At 35.8% G+C, this 24,052-nt stretch overlaps 2 protein-coding genes across 4 annotated transcripts; one reads left to right on the top strand and one right to left on the bottom strand.

The window, feature by feature from the left end:
• The first annotated feature begins 1,659 nt into the window (after positions 1 to 1,659).
• LOC137013863 (somatomedin-B and thrombospondin type-1 domain-containing protein) lies at positions 1,660 to 11,411 on the top strand. Its single transcript, XM_067377890.1, has 5 exons — positions 1,660 to 2,238; positions 6,841 to 7,035; positions 8,608 to 8,683; positions 9,119 to 9,295; positions 10,980 to 11,411. Exons 1-5 carry the CDS (start codon positions 2,013 to 2,015, stop codon positions 11,095 to 11,097), a joined length of 792 nt encoding a protein of 263 aa, XP_067233991.1. The 5' UTR covers positions 1,660 to 2,012; the 3' UTR covers positions 11,098 to 11,411.
• Positions 9,277 to 19,763, bottom strand: terf1 (telomeric repeat binding factor (NIMA-interacting) 1). 3 transcript variants are annotated; one of them, XR_010893772.1, is made up of 13 exons: positions 19,598 to 19,763; positions 19,319 to 19,420; positions 16,049 to 16,173; positions 15,155 to 15,241; positions 14,926 to 15,075; positions 14,475 to 14,584; positions 14,195 to 14,233; positions 12,696 to 12,793; positions 12,205 to 12,275; positions 11,692 to 11,833; positions 11,312 to 11,355; positions 9,534 to 11,063; positions 9,277 to 9,407 (listed from the first exon to the last, which is right to left on the bottom strand). XR_010893772.1 is itself a non-coding variant. In XM_067377889.1 (12 exons), the coding sequence occupies exons 1-11, from the start codon at positions 19,683 to 19,685 to the stop codon at positions 11,324 to 11,326; spliced, it is 1,044 nt and encodes a 347-aa protein (XP_067233990.1). In that variant the 5' UTR covers positions 19,686 to 19,763; the 3' UTR covers positions 9,306 to 11,063; positions 11,312 to 11,323. The 3 variants fall into 3 exon arrangements, 1 of the variants encoding a protein (XP_067233990.1); XR_010893773.1 differs by lacking the exon at positions 11,312 to 11,355; XM_067377889.1 differs by having other exon boundaries at positions 9,306 to 11,063.
• Between the last annotated feature and the right edge of the window lie 4,289 nt (positions 19,764 to 24,052).

Genomic DNA, 24,052 nt, shown 5'->3' on the forward strand with positions numbered 1-24,052 from the left:
TACCCTATCAATTTGAGCCGGAATCAGACCCGGTGATTGGAATGCGGGATGAAAATAACAGCGTTTCGACGACATGGCGACAAACACACTCTACAAACGCAACTCTTGTGTATTCCTGTGGGCGGAGGTTAGTCAAAAAACTGTTTTAGTGACGTCATTAAAGAAGGAAGTTGAGGGATGTAGTCCAAACTGGCCGTTCGATGTAGGCGACTTCTGTTAAATAAAATATCTCGCTTGGCATTGAACTTTGAGCTTTAAAATTTTACAGATTTTATTTATACTCTAACAACAACATTACACACTAACTAAAGTTTGAAACATGGGATCACGAAGAACGGGACCTTTAATTGTGGTTGGCATGCGGGCCGCATTTGAATTCGTGACGGGCCGCGGGTTGAGAACCACTGTGTGCAATAAGAGTTCAACAGTTCCCGTCCCCTTTTTCAGCAGCCCTGGAAAAATATCGCTTGATTTTTTCCATTCATTTTTATTCCATTCACCACTCAGAACACTTTTGCTACTGTGTAGCAATAATATCCACCCAAAACACTCAAAGCATTGCTGTGAGTTTGGCTCAGCAGTTTCATTCATAAATCACAGCATTATGGAATTTGGAATTAATGAGCATAACCAAATGTAATTATTAAAAAAAGGATATCCATATTTTTATCTATTGTGTAGGTGGGAATCAAACCCCTTGTGACCCACTTTCTAACCTAAATATTTCATGTATAAAAATAGATTTACCATGAAAATCTTATAAATATGTTTAAAATCTGAAAAACAAAAACATTCTTCTAAGCTGACACTGTATCTTTTGTATTAAATTTTGTATTATATTTTATCTGTCAATATAATAAGATTGCCAGTATACACCGATATATAAAAACTGATGACCGATCAGTGTTTTTGACCACATACTCATTATGACAACAATTTATAAAAAAATTATTTTTTCTTTCCCCCTGAAACTTTTCCACAGACCCCCTTGTAAGCCCCTGATGTAATGTTTAGTTCAATTAAATGTTCCGTGATCTCTGAATGCGTTCAATAAGGGTTTCATAAATATCATATATATATCATATGCATTTCTGAACTTCTCTGATTTCTACTTCCACTAATCTTGTAGTTTGACTTTGTATGTGAACTTTGAGCTCTGCAGTGCCAATGAGCCACTGCGCTGTAAATAAAACCCACGTGAATCCTGACTCTGATTCAGTTATGGCACCGCAATGCAATGTACTGATTAAACAAGACTAATTCAATAACTTAATTCTCTCACCTAATCACATTTACATTACAAAAAGGGAAACGTCGTAGACATACCACAGTTAACAAACATAACATAGAGGCTCTCTTTGGGAGTTTGCATAGCAGAGGTGGATGCGTTCATGTATTGTCTGCTTGTGGGCTCGAAAAGAAGCATGGTGATGTGACAGCAACAGGGCCGTGTGCTGCCCCAGGCTCTGTAGACTGGAGCAAGGCCAAATGTTCACATTCCTCCCACTCTTTCCCTACTGTAAAAGCTTCTGCTGCCCGGTGGAAACGACCTGGGCACTGATCTGAGATCAGTTTGATGTGGTACACCAGGGCACAGCGGCCAAAAGAGCAGTACAGAGAGAGAGAGAGAAAGCTCTCACACACCCTTCACTCAAACAACATTTCCCCACCTCTCTTTTTCTCTACCTCGTCCACTTTTGTGTGCTGAAACGAGGGCAGAGACGATTTTTCAGACAAATCAGGGGAGGACACTTAGTTCCACAGAATAGCTCTTTTCTTTCAGCCTGAGCTCTTTGGAAACGTGTTTTATCTGGGTAAACAGAAGAGCTGTGTGGCCACAAGAATTCCAGGTCACAAGGATTCCTCCGGCAAGGATGACTTCACCTGTGACAGATTCATTTCCTCTCCAGGAATGAGACCTGTGGCATTGACTTTGAGAGGAACCGAAGACGGTAACAGGGACTTTTGCCTTTTTAGACCATTGAGGGAGCACAGAGTTCTTTTTGGACATTATGGGGCTGTTTTCAATGGACCAGAGTGCCCTTCTGGTTGTGGCCGCTCTTTTTGGGATGTACCACACTGCTGAAGGGGGATGCTCAGGACGGTGCTGTCAAGGCACAGATTTCACCTGTTTCACTACAGACTGGAGGATGGACCGTGTCTATGGGATGTGTTATTGTGATGAGAGGTGTGTAAAGACTAACGACTGTTGCTTTGACTACCCAACAGAGTGCCCAGGTAAGTGGTACAGTCATATTTGAGCAGTTGACAACCTGACACTGTAAAGAATATATTTTATATATAGATTTAAGGAAAAAAAATGTTATGCATGCAGTTCATTTAAATAGTCCTAGTTGATCTTGGAACAACATTCCAATCAACCAATCCGATTTGAGGGACAAGTTTACTGTTTGTGTCAAGTTTTTTTTTTTTTTTTTTTACCTATCATTTCCCTCTGATTTTAGGAATCAGTTATGGATAGGGTTAGATTTGGGGGTTGGGATATGGTTAGGACAAAATTTTCAGACAAAAATGTTGTTCCAGGAATATGTCTTACTTGAAAAGATCACAGTGACCATGATAAAATACTGATGCACTGTAAACCTGAATAAGTTGGCAAGACTAAATTTTTTTAAAATCCATTTAACTTAAAATTATCATGTAATCTCAACATAAACATTTTTATTAGTGAAAACTTAGCTGTAAAACTAGATAATACAGAAAATGCTAACTGGCTAATTTGGTAACATGGGCAAAGCATGCTGGGAAACAGAAATAGCCCAGTTTCAGTTAAACTTTTATAGTTAATCTAGTTAATCTATAAACCAGACTCCACCTATTAACTGTAGGTATATATATATATATGAAGAGTTTCGTTGCAAAACGAGATAACTCCGTTTTTTTAATTTTTCAAAAATCTTGTTTTTTGGTTGTGCATTCCAATTAATTCAACTGCAGTTGGTTTGTTTTGATTTAAACCTTCATAACTTAAAAAATACAGCTAAGTAGCACCATAAAACAAAATAATAAAATGATAACATAATAATAAACATGTTTTGACAAAAATCTCATTTTGCAACGCAACTCTTCATATATATATATATATATATATATATATATATATATATATATATATATATATATATATAAAATCAACAATAAATTAAATGAAGTAAAGTATATATATAAGACTCCACAACTCAATAATGTATATATCAGTAATGTACATAGTGTAGCTTATATTTCTGAGAAAGAAAAATCAATTAAATGATATAAAAGTTTATAAAGGTTAATTTGACTGACATAACTTTGTTTAATTTAAGTTTGTCCTACTCAAACCAGTTAACTGTTTTTAGCATTAGGGTTTACAGTGTGAATAAATCTTATATTTTCGAACAATTACCAGCTGACTGTTATAACGGTTTGCAGGCATGGTAATTGAGTCCAGGATCTAATTGCATGTTTATTAGCATAAACCAGATGAAGAATATCTAAAAAAGGGAGACTACACAATCCAAAAAATGTCAAACTATGACAGCTTAAAGTCACCTTGAAATCAAAATTGACAGTTCTCATTTTTTATTATTTTATGGAATATTGCAGTACTATCCATGCACACATAAAAAAAAAAAAAATAATAAAATAAATAAAAATCATGTGCCCTCATAACCTTTAATCAAAATAATTTCCACTCTCTCTTGCAACAACATCCCTTCTCTGATGTTGTGTTTATTGGCGTGAGGGCGGGACAACCTGTTACTCACATGATATCACAGAAATAGCAAACCTGAATGATCCAATCAAGTCATAATGGACAAAATCAAGTCCCGGCCTACATTTTTTCTTGTTCGAGAAAGCTGTTTCACTCCAGTTTACGTTGAAATAAGGAAGAAAAGACAATCACAACTTTCATGCTGACTTTAACATGGGTAAATCAAGCCAATAACCAACATCTTAGACTAACAAAGAGGGTTATGGCTACATCTGAAAATACATACTTCCCTACTAAAAACAAGTAAGCGAAAAACGTTGTATGTCCGAATTCACAGTACTCGTAAAAGTGTAGGCAAAAAGTACCTGGATGACCTACTACTTCCGGCGGGATTCTGAAGTGTGCATACAATAGACACTTTACTATCCCATGAGGCCATGGGAGAGGATTTGTGAATTGTAGTGAAGCGACGCAACTGACGCTGTAGGTCACATGATAATGACAACATGGCGAATGACAAAACACGACAACTGTGCATTATCCCACTTATTACATGGCTACTCATCAAATAAATATGTGGACAGTATATCATCCTAAAGCTTTTGCCATGGAAAACAAAATTGTTGTGGCAATGCACAAAACAAGTGGCTTATCAATAAGACAAACAGAGCAACAACATTTCAGTTGCGGCAGCAGTTGCATTTGCATGAAATGAGAAAGTCATGAAAGTAGCACCATGACATGGATTATGTGGCTACTGTAAGTTTACCGCAGTGGCTCAAATGAGCCACAACTTTTTAGACTAATCATTTTTGTCTTCTTGCCATCACCTGCCCCTATGATGACGAGACCATGAAGTCACTGTTCTGGATCGGGGGCAACTACCACCACCCTGTAGACCTCCTAGACACCTTTGGACTTGACTGGAGAGAAGCCGTCATCAGGTATCTGGAGAGCATCTTGCCCTGATCCAGAGCACAGCCAGACCCAGAGACTGTTTCTACACCATCAATCAGGGATTGTTCACGTGATCCCCCGCAGACATTGAGGAACCACCAGCCACGATGAGTGAGCCAGAGCCCGAGGTAAAAAGGACAGGAAGTGGAACTCTGCAGAGCCGTAGGTACCATCGAGCCTGTATCTGATTCCTCATCGCTGTTTAAAGTCAGCACGGAGAACGTTATGGACTGTGATTTTTCTGTTGAACTTTCATCATCGCTGCTTCCGGAAAGCAGTAAAAACTATATGGACCATCACTTGTCAGTTCTGAATCGTCGCCGACTAAAGACTGCATTAGGGATTACAGTTTATGAACTGTGACTTATTCGTTTCATTGACCTGCATAGACTGTCTCATTATTACTGTGATCCTGTCAAGTGTTGTCTTACCACCATCACCACAGAGCTCAGCAAGTCCTCCAGTCTTACAGCCCTGCGGCGTCTCCAGGGATGCTCTGCTGTGACATTGAGCTGCAGGTCGTGCAACCACCAGCAGCGCTGGTGCAAGAGGATGTTGCGGCCCCGCCTCCAGCCTCTGATCCTTTTGGTCCATCTTGGCCTGTCGGGTCTGCCTTGGCTCCTCCCACCTTTGGCTCCACCGGGTTCCCTTGTCCCACCAGCTCCCCCTTGGTCAGTTGTCACTCTAATTCTGCCATGGACTTACGGGCTGTCCGCTGCGCTCTGTCCCTCCATCCCTACAGCTGCTGCGGGTTCCTCCTTCCCTTTGGCTTCGTCTCTGTCCTTGGTCACACCGGTAAGGTCTTTGGTATCTGCTACATTGCTCAGTTCCATCGGCCTTCAGTCTGCGCCTTCGAATCCACCAGCTCAGTCTCCGTCAGTTGTCTCCCAGATGCCGTCAGCCACCACTACATCTTGGCTCCTCCCTCCTTCGACTCTGCCATGGGATGTCGGCACTGTGGAGTTCTGGGTCTATGCCATCGGGCTGTTTACATCTTCGCCGCAGTTATCTAGTCGTCCTGACGTCCTCCCATCATCTTCCTTTCACCACATCCTGCCACCATCCCATCACTTCAGCCTCTCACCCTCCCTTCGCCATCTCCTCGTCCACCTCCACAACCACCTCTTGATTCAGTACTTAAGTTCCGTTTTCTTCTCAGTTGTTGTCGTTTGTTGTATGTGTTTTACACACTGTTGCGCTCCCTACCTTCTCTGTTTATACAAACCTGTTTACGTTTCTACATTCCATCTTCAGTCTTCATCCCGTGACAGTTATACTGTAAATCCCGTTTATAGTAAATTTTATAGATTCAAGTTTTACAATATAATTTCAGTAAATTACTTTTGTAAATAAATGACACCAGAGTATAATGTGCAAATGGTAAAGGGTGGTAAATTATTTAGACAAAACTTCCAGCTTTTCCAGGGCATTTGGAGCAATTTATCTTAGGACAGTATTTTTTTCTTTTTATACAAGAGCATTCAGCATCAAAGTATTAGTTGTAAAACACTAAAAATAGGAGCAAAACAGAAGAATTCATTTTCTGTCCTATCTGTCAGGGCAGTGTCTATTTTCAGACTAAACTGACAAATCTACACTGCATGTAGGACGGAGTCATTTGCTTTTGTTGCCCCGTCACAGCATGGAAGGATGTAATGTAATTACATAGGCATGTAATTACATTAATATTTATATACCAGTGGTTCTTAACCTTTTTGACTTCAAGACCCCCATTGTCTGCAACCATATTCGAAGGCCCCATGACTTTTCCAGTTGTTTGTAATTTACTGGATGGATTTTTTTTCACAATTTCTACCCAATAAAGTATTTTAGATCTTGGCATAACTAGAATATAAAATGAAAAATATGGTTCTTTTAAGAACTGTTCACTGAGAGGTTCCTCCAAAATGGTTCCTCTATACAATGGCAAAAAATTCCCTTTTGGAACCTTTATTTTAATAGAGGAACCCTGCCAAAAACGCAGATTTTTGCCCCTGGAATGCTATGTTTACCTTGGGACCCCCCCGAAACACGATTGGGCTAGTTTTGGGATAGATTTGAGTAGAAATTGGGCAGGTTTTGTTGTTAAAACCAACCCTGCCCGCCCAGACCCCTGGTTAAGAACCACTGATAGATTTGTGCAACTTCTCACCCATGGGTTGTGTTTTTAGCCCAGCCGTGTGTAGTGAGTGAGTGGAGTCACTGGAGCGGGTGCGCACAACCCTGCCAGCCCTCATTCCGGGTCCGGAGACGCAGTGTTGAGAGACTGCCCCAAAACAGCGGACAGGCCTGTCCAAGGCTGGAGGAGCAGGCCGGATGCATGGAGTATCAGGATCGCCAGGGCCAGTTTTGTGCTCAGATGCAAGGTATGAATCTGAGTCAACATTGCTTATACATCTTTATCATGGACAACACTTTTGGATATTTTTAAAGAGCTCTTTTGAAACTGCCAACCTTTGTGAAAAAGGTTTAGCATACTTTTAAAAACAGAACTTATTATGGAAATAATACACAGGAATATAGTTAAGTGCAAATGTTTTCAGACACTTAAATGCATGTTGTTTACAATTAAATAAAAATATATTATAGTTCAAATTTATATTAAATGCAATTAGTTAAACTTTAATTTAATTACCTCCATTGTCTTTGAAAAAATGGTTAAACAGAACTGCCAAATGCACTGAAAAGCATTAATGGTAAATTATGGCCTGGTTTCACAGATTGGGTTAGTTCACCCAAAAATAAAAATTCTGTCATTATTTACTTACCCTCATGTCGTTTCACACCCGTAAGACCTTCGTTAATCTTCGGAATACAAATTAAGATATTTTAGCTGAAATCCGATGGCTCCGTGAGGTCTCCATAGGGAGCAATGTCACTTCCTCTGTCAAGATCAATAAAGGTACTAAAAACATATTTAAATCAGTTCATGTGAGTACAGTGGCTCAATATTAATATTATAAAGCGACGAGAATACTTTTGGTGCGGCAAAAAAAACCAAAATAACGACTTTAGTGATGGCCGATTTCAAAACACTGCTTCAGAAAGTATCGAAGCATAAATGAATCAGTGTATCGAATCATGAATCGGATCACGTGTCAAACCACCAAACTGCTGAAATCACGTGACTTTGGCGCTCTGAACTGCAGATTCGACACACAGATTCACAATGCTCTGATGCTTCCTGAAGCAGTGTTTTTTAGTTTGTTTTGCCACACCAAAAGTATTCTCGTCACTTTATAATATTAATATTGAGCCACTGTACTCACATGAACTGATTTAAATATGTTTTTAGTACATTTATGGATCTTGACAGAGGAAGTGACATTGCTCCCTATGGAGGCCTCACGGAGCCATCGGATTTCAACTAAAATATCTTAATTTGTATTCCGAAGATTAACGAAGGTCTTACGGGTGTGAAACGACATGAGGGTAAGTAATAAATGACAGAATTTTCATTTTTGGGTGAACTAACCCTTTAAGTCACGGTAAAATTACGGCATTTAAGTAGCTTTAATGTTTTTTATAAGGCACATTTTAGCCTTATAAAAAACATTACTGGTGTGCATTCTGAGACAAACAATGGCACTGACAAATCTTAGGATAGATCAGTGCAAGTTGCTTCAGTTAAAACAGCTGAAATGTGCATTAGTCTTAGACTAGTCTTAAGCCTTCTCTTTGAAACCAGGCATACTTTAATGTCATTTCTATTCTTTCAAGATTTTAAGTACTCTACAAGTGTACATTCAGTACAATTAAGCACACTTTTTCCACAAGGGAGTATTGCTTTTAAAATATCCTGCCAATACACATTGGTGATTAAAGAACCCAGTGCTTCAGTCAAAAATCTAGTGACTTTTCAACTTAATGCTCTAATGTTGATCACTGAGCTGTTTATAGTTGGAAACTAAACAGTGACTGTGTTGGATTAATTCCAGGAGCAGCATTTATTACCACAATGGAGTTCAGCAAAGGCAGAACACATGATTTGTATGGGGCCCAAGTGGATACTGGGTATGGATCACTATCACTGTTGAATAAACAAACACAAAGAGACTGTTCATGATGAGAATTTGTGAGGAGAAGCCTGTTTACTCATTTCAGCAAATAGTTCATTACTTAAAGTAACAAAACAGCCAGGCACAATATTTAATACACTATAACCGCGCAAACATTAGTCAGTATTAATAACAAATGCCCTAATTAGTTCTTCATTTAGCGGTTAGCATTTAGCTTTCACCGAATGCGACTTGTCTTGATACGCCATGTAAAACAACTCTGTCCATCTCAGAAAAAAGGCAATTGGGATTTTATTTCATAATTGTGACCTTGAAATTATAACTTTATCTGTGAATTGAAACAATGTTATATCTCACAATGTGACTGTTTCTTATAACTTTATCTCATAATAAACACAATGGAAAATTGTGATGATGATGTGTTCCACAGTTTCTGTATGGAGTTCAAGATGGAGTCTCTGACACCGCAGTGCACGGTGGAGAACAGACCCAATACACGCTGGATGCAGTACTTGAGGGAAGGCTACACTGTCTGCGTGGCTTGCCAACCTCCAGCCATGAGCAACCACAGTCGGGGCTGTCAAGGAGACGGTAACCAAGCTGAGAGGTAGTGTACCCATAGGGCCACAAACAGTGTTGTTTAGAGGACCTGTTTCTGATGCAGCAACAACAGCACATTGTATTGCAAGTTCATTTTGAGGCCAGAGTATGTCTTCATGCTGAAACAACACAATTCATGGAAAATTTAGGTTTCGCAAAAGGCTCTTACAGGTTTTTCTGAATTTCAAACCCCCCTTATAGGGTTAGTTCACCCAAAAATGAAAATTCTGTCATTAATTACTCACCCTCATGTCGTTCCACACATGTAAGACCTTCGTTCATCTTCAGAACACAAATTAAGATATTTTTGATGACATCTGAGAGGTATTTAACGTCCATAGATAGCATTTTTTTTTCCAGGTTCTACATTAGAACAGTCTAAGCGCTGAACATAAACATCATACTAGAATGACAGAGAAGAGAAGATATTGTTGAATAAAGTCATTATTTGTTTTTGCGCACAAAATGTATTCTCGTTGCTTCATAAAATTAAGGTTGAATCACAACAATCACATGAACTATTTTAATGATGGACTATTTGACCACTTTTCAAGCTTAGGAAACTCAACCACATCACATTAAATGAAGAGGGAAAAATTTGTATTTTTCAAAATTTTATTTTAATCCATAGATACAATGTACTTATTTCATTGCAGCCATATATGGTCTACTCTACTACACTACAAAAGGCCATTTTGTGAAAAAAAAAAAAAAAAAAAAACTCAACCCCATCACATATGTGTGTATTTCTCATTGTTTCAGGGTTGAAAATGTTTGACAGGTTTGAGTTTATCCACTTCATTTATAAATAATTTTAATAATAAAAAAATAAAATAGAAAAATATAACATTAAAACACTAAGCATCCTATGTCAGAAATGGCAGTCACATCAGCAGCAAAAAGTGATATGCAAGCAGATGTTGACCCAGAAAGAAGGGCACAATATGAGAGAGACAAAATTAAAAAATATAAAATTGAAGGCAATGTCTCCCTTCAAACCAGTTAGTCTCCAACCTTGTCACACTATTCTCAACTTTTCTTTTGGAAAAAAGTAAGATGATTAAAAATGAATTTCTTGCTGATTACCACCTGACATGTTATGGGCTTTCATCTAAATTGAAAATTTTTTTTTTTTTTTTTTTACAAAAATAAAAGGACCAGACACAATTTTATTCTATTTTTAACTTCAGTTTCATAAAAATGTGAAAGCGATCATAAATGTTACATTTGTAGTTATTGCATTTTTATGAGGGACACGTGAGCAGTAGGCAGATGCTAGGTTGTGTAAAACTTTTTAAACCAATTCCATTTTGTCCATTATATGGGGTTGAGAATAAAAGGTTTTAAAAAAACAAACAAACAAAAAACATTGCTGTTAGAATGTTGTAAAAAACAATATAATTGAAGAAGCACCCAATGTGTATACTAATGTTTTGTACCTGTCAGCTGATGCTGTATAAATAATGAACTGTTATTTTATGTTATTATGATAAAATAAAAAGTTTATATATGTTTGTATATGATACATTTTATATAGAAATTCACATACATTTCTAAACATTTCCAATTAATTCCCATAAATTCCTGTTAAGTTTCTAAATTGGAATATTTCCAAAATTCCCCAGGTTAAGTTCCCAGTTTACCGGAAACTTTCCCCCCTTTGCAACCCTAAAAGTGACTTATCTTTGCAGGGATGAGCTTCTACACTGGCAGGCGGTGGGAAGTCCTCGCTGCAGAGGAACATGGAGGAAAGTGCAGAAACTACAGCACTGCTCCTGCCCAGAAGTGCACAGATTCATTTTCATTTAAACAGTCTATAAATAAAGATGCTTCTTCAAACTCCTTGTTAAAATCCACAAATGAGCAAAATGTTCTATTAGACATATATATTAAAAACACCTCATCACATTTACTCACATTTATTAAAAGCTCTTTAGTTTTTTTTTTGTACAGTATTGTTTCAAATAAACTTTTTTTTCTTTCTGTAAAATAAATCCAGGAACAGAATTAAAGGCAAACAAACCTTTCATATATCTCACTTGCATCCTCTACTGGACAAATGTTGGCCTAACAGTTCAAACAAACAGCAACAGGACACTTTGAAAGTTATTATACTACTCATCAGCCATACTGTTCTGCCAAATGGTTTTTTTAAATTAATTTCCCCCCCCCCCCCCCCAAAAAAAAAAAAAAAAGTATATATATATATATATATATATATATATATATATATATATATATATATATATATATATATATATATATATTATATTATATATAAAAAAAGGCACTGCTGAATTTGAAATCAGCACAGGTCAAAAAATGAAAACTTAAAAAGAATAAAGGTACTAAAAAAAAATAAATAAATAAAGGCAGTGGCAGGTCAGAAGTCCTCTCCCTTACTCTTCAGGGTTCTCCATCGGTCCTTAAGATTAACACCAGTGCGGTTGTTAAACTCATAGTCATTCAGGATCATTCTCCAGTTGCCTTCTCCGTGCTTCCTCACACCTGCTTTCAGCTTCCTATCTTCTTCCACAGTCCACTTCTGAAAGGAACAAACATGAATGCTGTTTATATCATATGTTTGTAAGACTATCTTTGTTAGGAAATTCATTGGTATAATGCAATCTCTAGCCCCTCACCCTAACCATCACAAGTACCTAACCCTAACCCAACTCATTTTTTTATCATTTTCACAAGTTTTCATTGCCCCCAGAATATTTTGTTGTATGAATATCTGTAACATGCAATTTATAAAAAGAAAAAAGAGCCTCTGCTTTTAAACAACAACAAAAAACTTTTATTCTAACTTCATTTTACTTTGTCCTCACTCCGATGGTCTAAAACTTCTCACAAAGATAAATGTACAAGTCACACACACACACAATGAAGATGTCCACCTTCAGAGTAACTCACCCTCCTGGTTTTGCTCATCACACTAACATTGCTTTGTAATTCCGAAGGGCTACTACTTCTCCTAGAAACCTCTGTGTAGATAAAATGAGATTGACAATGTATTAATGGTTAGAGATTTATAAATCGGAATGAGCTGTTCCAAACCCACATGATGTTATTTCCATGGAACACAAAAAGAGAATTTGAAGAAATGTGCTTTTTTAAATCAATAATGTTTATGAGACATGAAAACCAATGATTTTGGATGTTATAAATACCAGAACATATGATAATGTGTGAAAATGGTGAATATGAACCGCTGCAATGAAAAGATCTACAGTATGTTAAGTTCTATTTATTTTTCTCATGAAAAAAATAACACATAGGTTCGGAACAACATGAGAGCGAGCAAATTTTTGGCTAACCACTCCTTTAACAACAAACAGAAGTACAAAATAATTCAGTAAAACAATATACAAACTACAAACAAAATCCCTTATTTGAGAACTTACTGCAAATGGAGGTTCTCTTGCATGTGGTTCGCTCTTTCATTGCAGTTTCTGGTTTCCAAAGGTCATGTGTTTGTTTGGAAAGAAGTTTCCTTTTGGGTCTGTGACATACAAATGACATACAAATTTTCCAATTAAAACATTTAGTATAAAAGCAACTAAAAGTTGACATGAGTGATAGAAAATAAGGTGACATCCTTGATGCCAGCTTTACTTAATTACTGAAAATTATTGATTACTGATGATTTGTCCTACAAATAATCGCGATATACATTTTTTTTTCTGTTGTGTTTGTCACTCATAGTGTAAGCCTATTTTTTTTTTTTTACTTGGAATCACAATCAAACATATAATAATAATAATTTATATAAAAATAATAGGCCTATATGATTTACTTAAAGGGTTAGTTGACCCAAAAATGAAAATTCAGTCATTAATTACTCACCCTCATGTCATTCCACACCCATAAGACTTTTGTTCATCTTCAGAACACAAATGAAGATATTTTTGAGGACAGAATGCGATCAGACTTAGTCGATGTTATGATGAAAATATTTAATTTAGGCATTTACTTGCATGTAAACATTGATCAGCGAACATACAGTAAACAGAAGCTCAACCTATACTGAATAACGCAGAAAAACAAACCTCTTCTGGAAGCACAAACGTGCTGCGTAACCAATGAGGTTCATTCACTTGTGTTATGCAGCACGATCGATTGTCTTCAGAAAATATTTAATTTAAACCACTCGATTCATATGGATTAGTTTTCCATTCTCTTTATGAAGTTTTTGAAGCGTCAAAGTACGTTGCAAAGGCAGTGAATTGAAGGAAATCTGACAGCATTCTGTCATCAAAAAGATCTTCATTTGTGTTCTGAAGATGAATGAAGGTCTTACGGGTGTGGAACGCGTGAGGCTGAGTAATTAATGACAGAATTTTCATTTTGGGGTCAACTAACCATTTAAATGCTGTGAAAATTAATAATATGTATAACATAATATATAACCACAATGTAAATTCACTTATTTGGATGGCAAAACCTAAACTCAAATAATTACGATTAGATTGTATAACCACGATCAGATGATTAATCAATAATAGTGACAGGTCTACTGATGATTAGTTCAATGTTATTCAGTATAGTGACTCTTAAGGCCCATTCACACCAAGAACAATAACCATAAATATAATTGTAAAGATTACTCTATTTGTGTCCAAACGAATGTGTGCCGCTTTAAACGCTCGAGCTCTTTAAAGTATAAAGGCTGTCAATGTTTTTATCGTTCATCAGCGGGAAAACATTGTTCTGAAAGTGTTTCAAACGATATTGTTTCTCTGTGCCGTTATTGTTATAGTTGTGGTGTGGACTCTGCTATTAGCTATTATATTTAAAATGATTTTGAAATCTATATCTTTATTGTTATCGTCCCTGGTGTTAACAGGCCTTTAAAATTCATATATTGTATTAATGTATGACGCTTTTGAAAGAAGGCCCTCACCTCATATTTTGCACCAGTGGATCCACCTGTTCCTCATTTCTGTATGGAAACACCAGCACCATATAAATAAAACTATAACTAAACATACATTTTCAGTTGATGTATTTAATCCACACAAATGTCTACAATTGAAGATGTTACTTTAGAAAAAAAGGGTTTATTAAATATAAATGACCCGAATTAAGTTATTTTAGAAAATTTTATTTCATATTTACACTGAATAAATAATCATAGACATCTGCAGTTTAAAATGTTGTAGATGAGAGAGAGATGATTTTACTCTTCTGATTGAATTGACTCTGGGCTGGTTGGCGTCCTGTCGCTTCTGTCCTGTTCAGATAAGGTTTTCTCTGATCTCTCATGACGTGCTTGAACTACTTTTGATGCTGCCTAAAACAAACACACACACAGAAAATTCACATTTATTGTAATAAGCAGCAAAATACGTGGTATATAAATCACAGTCTAAGTAAGCAGCAACATGACTGCATATTCAATGCATTGCCACCAAATTTTCTTGGGTGGTTATTGAGGGTGAAGCTAGCAGCAACATTTCAATACCTTCATGAAAAGCAAATTCCCAGTATATACGGTAACCACACTGAAACCACAGTCAATAAAGCCCATTAACAGTGGGAGTGTCTTTCCCACAGGATGTAGCACACAAATCACAGACAGTTTATCGTAAAGTGGATCAGTTTTTTGTATGCATAACAAAAAAGGCCCCATACTTCGATTAAGAAAACAGAGGATCTTTCCAGGCTGAATGTGTCGAGGAACACGTCAACGCTCTCCAACAGCTGGTTGAAAGTGAAGTTCATCAGAAGCTGATCATATGCATCTTTCTTACTCACAATGGTGGTGAGCTTTCCTTGTAGTTTCTAAGACAGACATAAAAATGATGTTAATTTGCAGCATTGTAAGGAAAAGCATGTTAAACTGTAATGGGTAAATGCACACCTCTGGTATTTCAGTCTCTTTTTCCAGCCACTGCAGGGTTTCCTTTGCCAACTGTGAATTCCCTTTCTTCACACACACAGCAACAGACTTGGACACACAATAAAAACACTAGTTTACATTTTTATTACTTCAGTTTTATTAGTTTATAAAAGCTACTTAAATGTCCTAATTGAACTAAGGCCTAATCATGGCTTAATCTAAGCCCTGTCTGTGAAACCGGGCCACAGTCAGCATGAAATCAAAATAGACAATTTGAATTATTATTATTTTTAACGGAATATTGCAGTATTATTCATTATAAAGAATTTATCTGTGAACATAATTTAACATAAATTTAATAAATTCCTTCAAAAAAAAAAAAAAAAAAAAGCTGTGTTTCCACCAAACTTACCGGGAACTATTTGTCCCGGGAACTATTTGTCCCGGGAACTATTTGTCCCGGGAACTATTTGTCCCGGGAACTATTTGTCCCGGGAACTATAGTCAACCAAATCAAAATGCTGCGTGAACTCAACCAATCAGCACATTCAGCGCCCCGAAAGTTCCGGAATTTTGAAAAAAGTACTTTCAGAGGGGGATTTTAATTTACCCGGAACTTCATTTAGACCCTGGTACTGTGGTCGAAACATGTTCAAGTGTTCGTTTTCCCAATAAGTTATTATTTTTTTTTTTTTTAACAGTGGAAGGAAGCAAAGCTGTCCATCTTTTTTTAGTCTATGTACAAAATCAAGTCACACACTACATTTTTCTTGTTTAAGAATTCGTCCCAATCTGATATATACGTCACAATAGGGAAGAAAAGACAATGACAACTTCTGTTTCATGTCGACTTTAAACTTTAAACCCCTAAAAACCCTACAATGTTAAACAACTGTCACTCTCAAGCATACGTACCTGAACAATCAGTAGCGTCTTGATCTTAGCGTGTAAAGCTGTATCGGATGCTTTCTTTAATGACTCCCAAATCGGCAGCGCTGACATCAAGGGAGTGATGTGAGCATTGCGATCATAACGGACATCTTAAAAACACAATAACACACATGACAGGTAAGTGTGAAAGTTTCTGACCAGCTGATGATGACGTGAGCAATGTGTTTAAATAAGTTTCAATAGTTAAATAACATTTCAAAGTGTTTAAATTCATTTTTATGTCAGGTGGTACAACCAAATAGTATGTATATATACACTCAGGTTAGTTACAACCTGACATGGGAAGTGTACCAACCTACTCATACTTGAAATTAGCAGTTTTTACTAGTATTTGAGAGAGATCTACACTCTGCCAAAAGGATCATTTGGGGTTACACATTTTCCGTAAGTTGAATAGGGAAGGTGTAGGATGTAGCGTAAGCTTTTTGAACTGCAAGAGTTTTACACTTTCTTTGTACGTTGAATACGGAAGGCGGTCTGGACAGAAGCTAGATATTTTACTTCATTTGTTTTTTGTTTTTTTACACAAAGGCCTTATGAAGCAAAGTGATGCGTTTATTAACCCCCCAGAGCCGCATGTAGTACGTTTATGATGGATGGATGTGGATGGAAGCACTTTCTTCAGCTCATACTCATAAACCCTGTTCACTGCCATTATAAAGCTTGGATGCGTCAGGACAGTTATTAATATTTCTTGGATTGTGTTCATCAGAAAGAAGAAAGTCATATACACCTAGGATGGCTTAAAGTCCACCTGAAATCAAAACTTAAGTTTTTAGATTTTAGTATGAATATGTTAGCCTTAGAGTTATGAATAAGCTGGTGTGTTCCAAAAAAATGACAAAATTCACATTTAGGGGAGACTTTCAGTCTCTCACTTCTGCTTAAATGGATCACAGATTTTCATGACATAACATCACACTTCAGCTTCTCATCAAATCTTCGGTCCAATCAAATGCTCTCTATAGTCCCGCCCCCTCCTACACCCATCAACAGACACTGAAGCTGAGGCTGAAATCGGTCATTTGTTCACACAGTTTCTACATGGTGAATGGCACATAGTGCACTATATAGAGAATAGGGAACGATTCAGACACTGTATATATACTTTCCATTGACGCAAATGAAGTCAGTTTTCGAGTTAGTGTCACGTGAACCGCACAGCACGAGCAAAGTCTGCTCTGGTCCAGAGACACAAGAGCACAGAGCGGATCATATCCGCGAGTCGGCTCAGAAGATGAAAGGTATCGGACCCATTTAAATTCTGCACAAAATATCATATTTTAAAGTGATATAGAGGAGATTAGGAGGAGAAACGGTTAGATATTAAAAGGAAACAGGTTTTACTGAGTTTAACGCCTCTGGCCGAGCTGTGATAAATGAAACGCTATTGGCTATTTTAAAAAAGGGCTGTTCGAAATTCAGTTGAAATCACGTCAACACATTGAAAAATGCTGCGCGTTCCAAGACACTTCAGTGGGCCTTTAAGGGTGAGTAAAGCTTGGGCTAATTTTAATTTGAAAGTGAACTAATCCTTTAAAACTTCTGATATTTATAAAATTTGTTTATATGAAAGGTTTCAAACCTGAAATGCCATCGTTTTTAGTTTTTTTTATTATTATTATTATTATCATTATTATTATTATCATTTGTTTGGACAGTTGCACCACCTGACATGTTGGGGATTTAAGATAAAACATAAAATAACATTAATTTTTAGTATGTTAAGATAATTTAAACTAAATAGGTTTTATAGAATAAAGTGATACATGTCATGAATTTATCAGATTATTTTAAAAGGAAATAATGCACTTGAACACAAAACTACGCACGTCATGTCATTTTACCCATATATAAATAAGTATAGTTTACAAATATATGCATGTACACTACCATTCAAAAGTTTGGGATCGGTAAGATTTTTAATGTCTTTAAAAAAAAGTTTCGTCTGCTCACCAAGGCTGCATTTATTTAATTAAAAATACAGTAAAATCAGTAATATTGTGAAATATTATTTCAATTTAAAATTACAATTTTCTATTTGAAAATATTTGAGAATGTAATGTATTCCTGTGATGGCAAAGCTGAATTTTCAGCATAATTTCTCCAGTCTTCAGTGTCACATGATCCTTCAGAAATCATTCTAATATGCTGATTTGCTGCTCAAGAAACATTTATTGTGTACAGATGTACAAAATATTTGTGTACAATATTTTTTCCAGGATTCTTTGATAAATAGAAAGTTCAAAATAACAGCATTTATTTGAAATATAATCTTTTGTTACATTTAAATGTCTTTACTGCCACTTTTGATCGATTTAATGCATCCTTGCTGAAAAAAAAAAAATTCTTTAAATTTCTTTAAATTCTTCTCAAAAAAATAAAAATTCTTACTGACCCCAAACTTTTGAACGGTGTTGTATAATGTTACAAAAGCTTTGCATTTCAGATAAATGTTGTTCTTTTGAACTTTCTATTCATCAAGGAATCCTGAAAAAAAGTATACATGTTTTTAACATTGATAATAATAATAATAATAATAATGTTTCTTGAGCAGCAAATCATCACATTAAAATGATTTCTGAAGGATCATATGACACTGAAGACTGATGCTGAAAAATTATGCTGAAAATTAGCTTTTCCAACAGAGAAATAAATTACATTTTATATTAGATTAAAATAGAAAACAGTCATTTTAAATTCTAATAATTTCACAATATTACTGTTTTTACTGTATTTTTAATTAAATAAATGCAATCTTGGTGAGCAGACAAAACTTCTTTTAAAAATATTAAAAATCTTACTGATCCCAAACTTTTGAACGGTAGTGTGTGTGTGTGTGTATGTATATATATATATACACATTAATATAAATATATAAATAATGTACATCTTTCACTGTTTAAATTGGGTTTTTATACATGAAAATATGCCTTTACAATTTTCAGAATAGGGTAATGATCATATTTGGGACTCCACAGCATGATTGAAAACCCTGTTCTAGTCAAAAAGGATTTTAAAAATCTGTCAAATTTCCAATATGTTTCTAGGATTGTGAAAACCCTACATCTAATTGCGTTATAGCTGTATAATGTCCAGCTATTATTGCAAATGACTGAAGCCCATTACTTTTTTTTTTTTTTTTTTTTTTGTAAAGAAATATTTAAACCAAAGTATAATATTTTCTGGCACATATAAGTACACATTGCTAATTAATAATGTTGACAACATTACCGAGGTTTTCCCCGTCTATCACTCTGGCGAGGAAGCAGCAGATGGTCCTCTGAGAAGGATGATCTGACCTGTGGGAACATGACTCGAGCTCATCCACCAAAGCTGCGGAAAACACAACACAGCAACAAATGAGAATACAATGCGCTTTTATTGTTTACTTGTATTAGATATTATACGAATGATATCTCTAATACAAGTAATGTTAAACAATATAAAAGCATATAAGTTAGCATTAAACAAAAAAATCCTAATGAAAAGAATGAAAACACATTAACTTACCTTCAAATATTTTTAAAGCTTTATGAAACTCCGGCGCAGATCTTGCTTTGAAGTGCCGACATAGTGTCGCGAAATAATAGTCGATCATCCATGATTGAACAACACTTTCGACTCCAACTAAATTCGTGTTTTCATCTGAGCTCGATATCTCTTGTGACGCGCACTCCATATTCATGTTAATGCAAGATAACAAACATTCCCGCCAACTGTGTTGTGCGGGCGGAGTTTATCAGAAGCTCTGGTCACAGCGCCCCTTCCGGCGGGGAAGAAACAACAATAACGAATCTTAGGTACTGAGCAATAGTTTTCTTTTCTCACAATATCACAATTAAGTGAACTCTAAGGTGGATTTTATAGCACTTTGCTTTGGCCTGATTTTGCCGTGTCCCCAGTTAGGCATACTAACGTTATACACTAACTTCCACCATGAAACGAATCATCTTCATTTTGTTGGGAAACCAGCACAAACATCAGTAAGTAGCCAATTAGCAATGAATTATGTGATGTGTTGTGTTAGCTGGTTTGTTTGAATGTACAATATTATATCCTGTCTGATAAAATTACAAAAATTGGTATGATCAACTTTTTATTAGAATTGACCATCATGCAAGTTAACAGTCAATCCCTCAATGAGTGGCCAGGTTTAGCTATTTATTTCCATCTTATTAAGTATATCATGATAATGTTTTAAACACAGTAATGTCTATGTTAGTTTTCTTATCCTTAGGTAAATAATCAATTAATAATTAATAAAAACATATTTTCTTAAATGACAACATAAGCATTTTCATTGAGAGCTCTCAATACCTGTACCTGGATACACTATTAATTTATATATTGTAACTTACATACTCTAATCAACAAATATATAAACCAAATTAAAAGAAGAACCTTAAAGTGTTAGTTCACCCAAAAATGAAAATTATGTCATTATTTATACATCCTTATGTTATTATGAGTTTCTTTCTTCTGTTGAACTCAATGTTGGTAACCAGACGGTAGTCATTGACTTAGTAGGGGGGAAAAATACTATAGAAGTCAATGGCAATGGCTGCCACCATTCTTCAAAATATCTTCTTTTGTGTTTACCCTTATGGAAAGGCAATATATTTCCCTATATATGAATGATCAATATATTACATGATTTTACAGTATATTTGAAAAAAAAATATATATATTGCGTAAATACACTGCTCAAAAAATTTAAAGGAACAATTTTTAATCAGAGAACAGCATCAAGTCAGTTGAATTTCTGGGATATTAATCTGGTCAGTTAAGTAGCAGAGGGGGTTGTTAATCAGTTTCAGCAACTTTGGTGTTGATAAAATTAACAACAGGTGCGCTAGATGGGCAACAATGAGATGACCCCCAAAACAGGAATGGTTTTATAGGTGGAGGCCACTGACAGTTTTTTCCCAACTCATCTTTTCTGACTGTTTTTCACTAGTTTTGCATTTGGCTAGAGTCAGTGTCACTACTGGTAGCATGAGGCAATACCTGGACCCTACAGAGGTTGCACAGGCAGTCCAGCTCCTCCAGGATGGCACATCAATACATGCCATTGCCAGAAGGTTTGCTGTGTCTCCCAGCACAGTCTCAAGAGCCTGGAGGAGATTCCAGGAGATAGGCAGTTACTCTAGGAGAGCTGGACAGGGCCGTAGAAGGTCCTTAACCCATCAGCAGGACCAGTATCCTGGAGGATGAAGGAATTGATACCATTGAATGGCCCCCATGCTTGCTTGAACTAAATCCAATAGAGCACCTCTGGGACATTATGTTTCAGTCTATCTAACTCTGCCAGGTTGCACCTCAGACTGTCCAGGGGCTCAGTGATGCCCTGGTCCAGATCTGGGAGGAAATACCCCAGGACACCATCCGTTGTCTCACTAAGATACAAGTACGTGGGGGCCATACAAACTACTGAGTACCATTTTGAGTTTACTGCAATGAAATTACCCAGTCCAGATCAGTATCTATAGATGATATGCATGATATTTTTCCCCACTGAGATCTGATGTTTTCAAAGTGTTCCTTTAATTTTTTTGAGCAGTGTATATTACAATATATTGAATAATACATAAGGAATTGACACGTTTCATATATTGAAAAATATGTGATATTTCAAGTTAGTTAACAAAAGCGCACCTGCATTTACTAACATTTCTACCAAAGAAACTATCAATCACTGTGCTATAGCGTGCACAGATGTTACTTTTTAAATAAAGTTATTATAGTCTTCTTAATGGTGTTTAGCCAATCATAAACCTAACCTCAGGCTCTATTCTTCAGCACAATGGTAACCCCAAAAACTCACACATACCAGAAAACCTTTTAAAATTCCAAAAATAAAATAAATTTAAACACGAACAGATCTACCCCTATATCAATATTGAGCAAAACACATGAAATAGCACCTAATTTTAACATTTACTCTCCTTTAACAGTCAGAAGCAAAGCATGCTGGGAACTAGAAGTCTGTCGTAATCACTGATAGTAACTCGTTCCATGAATGTGTGTATATATATGCGTGTACAATACATTCACATTTATATGGGAACATGTATGTGCAATATATGTACACAATAAAGTATAAAACTTTATGAATGTAATGCTATTTTTGTCTTCATTTATAAATATTTTATATGTATTAATATAAAGCCATACATGGTCAATGCATATATTGAAAAATATAAGCACTAGTAGTTTCCCATATATGGAAATGTATTATGTAATATATCGCATTATATTTTGCAGTATGTTCCGGTATATATTTTTGTTCCGTAAGGGTAGGCAGAAGAAAGAAACTCATACATGTTTGGAACAACTTGAGGGTGAGTAAATGATGACAGAGTTTTCATTTTTGGGTGAACTATCCCTTTAATGCCTAATCAATTTTTAAAATCCTTTAATTAATTGAGTGACAGTGCTGTTGGAGGAAAACACCATCAAATACATGTAGACTAACAACAAGTGATCTACCAAGTCATTCCCTTTATAAATGATATTTCTCTATTCACTCAATGAAAGACTGAAATGAAAATCTGTGTAGCAAATAAACCAACACTAGGTGTCAGACTAGCTCAACCTCATGAACGCACTGCATCGTGGACCCTGGCATTAGATGTCTAAAGCAGTACAGCTGTGTGTGGAATTTACTTCTATAATTATTCAAAATTTCATTACATTTTGATAAAAGCCTTAGAATACATTTGCACAAAAGCAAAGTACTCAATGTAATTGCTTCAAAACTTGTGTAGAAAATTGTTTAATAAGGTTGAAATGATGTTTAGAACATGCAAATTATATTAAGAATGCATCATTTTCTATTTATAAATATTTATAGCATTTATACAAAAAAAAAAAAATCTATTCTTTGGGCCTTTTCCTCCTATATACCCCACAGGAAAAGCACTCTTGAGCAAAAGGATGGAATATAGGCTGTGTTTGATAGGCAAGGAGCTAATTTGTCATTCATGGTACCACCTATTTTCAGTTAATTTTGGATTGACAAAGTTATTGAACAAGAAAAACATTCCTGCTTTTGTCTCAGGCTGTGAAACCTCACAAGATATTACTTTCGATTACTTGTCAATCATGTAAACATGTTTATATTGTTTTTCCTATGTCCTACAGAAAATACACCCAAGAGCAAGGACAGAGGAGGCATTTGAAGAGCCGCAGGTACAGTTCTGTTCAAATGTTTGGGGTCGGTGAGAATAAAGTCTCTTATGTTCACCAAAGCTGCATTTATTTGATCAAAAATACAGTAAAAAATGTAATATTATTAATACAATTTAAAATAAGTTTTCAATATTAATATATTTTACAATGCGATTTATTCCTGTGATTTGAAGCTGAATTTTTCAGCATAGTCTTCAGTGTCACATGACATGATCCTTCAGAAATCATTCTAATGTGCTGATTTGCTGCACAAGAAACTGTACTATGAAGAGGAAAAGGCTTGAATTAAGACAGGAGATGGAAGGTGCAGAACACAAGTGAGTTATTTACACATTTATTTGATATCCTGCATATGCTAGTAGACTTAACATAGACAATGCGGTTTATTTTACAGAAATGTTGACATACATGTACCATGACAAAGTGTTCTGTGATCACATAATTGTACAGACTACTACATGCATTCAAAGATGCTGATATGTGCAGAAACAGTCTGCAGTGTAAAGGTGTCTACGGACATTGAGATACAAGATAACATTTAAACAAACAAAAACAGAAAAGAGGCAGAAGAAGTGAGAGGAAGAAATACAATGTAGCAATTTTGCATGGGAGAACAGGCTATGACACATGGTTGACACATTCATATTTAACCTCGCTTTCAAACAAACAAACATAAATTAAAAAAAAACAAACAAACAAAACCACACGCTTGCCATGACAATATATCACACATGATCATGTAATGAGAAACATGCTTGTTTACAGTCCATCAGC

This window comes from Chanodichthys erythropterus, chromosome 23, assembly GCF_024489055.1.
Source record: "Chanodichthys erythropterus isolate Z2021 chromosome 23, ASM2448905v1, whole genome shotgun sequence".
Classification (NCBI taxonomy): domain Eukaryota; kingdom Metazoa; phylum Chordata; class Actinopteri; order Cypriniformes; family Xenocyprididae; genus Chanodichthys; species Chanodichthys erythropterus.

Coding starts and splice junctions, on each gene's coding strand:
- LOC137013863 (XM_067377890.1), top strand. CDS start 2,013: ATGGGGCTGTTTTCAATGGACCAGAGTGCCCTTCTGGTTGTGGCCGCT. Junction 7,036..8,607: donor GTTTTGTGCTCAGATGCAAG/GTATGAATCTGA, acceptor GATTAATTCCAG/GAGCAGCATTTATTACCACA. Junction 9,296..10,979: donor GACGGTAACCAAGCTGAGAG/GTAGTGTACCCA, acceptor TTATCTTTGCAG/GGATGAGCTTCTACACTGGC.
- terf1 (XM_067377889.1), bottom strand. CDS start 19,685: ATGATCGACTATTATTTCGCGACACTATGTCGGCACTTCAAAGCAAGA. Junction 12,276..12,695: donor CAAGAGAACCTCCATTTGCA/GTAAGTTCTCAA, acceptor TTATCTACACAG/AGGTTTCTAGGAGAAGTAGT. Junction 11,356..11,691: donor CCGATGGAGAACCCTGAAGA/GTAAGGGAGAGG, acceptor TTGAACTGTTAG/GCCAACATTTGTCCAGTAGA.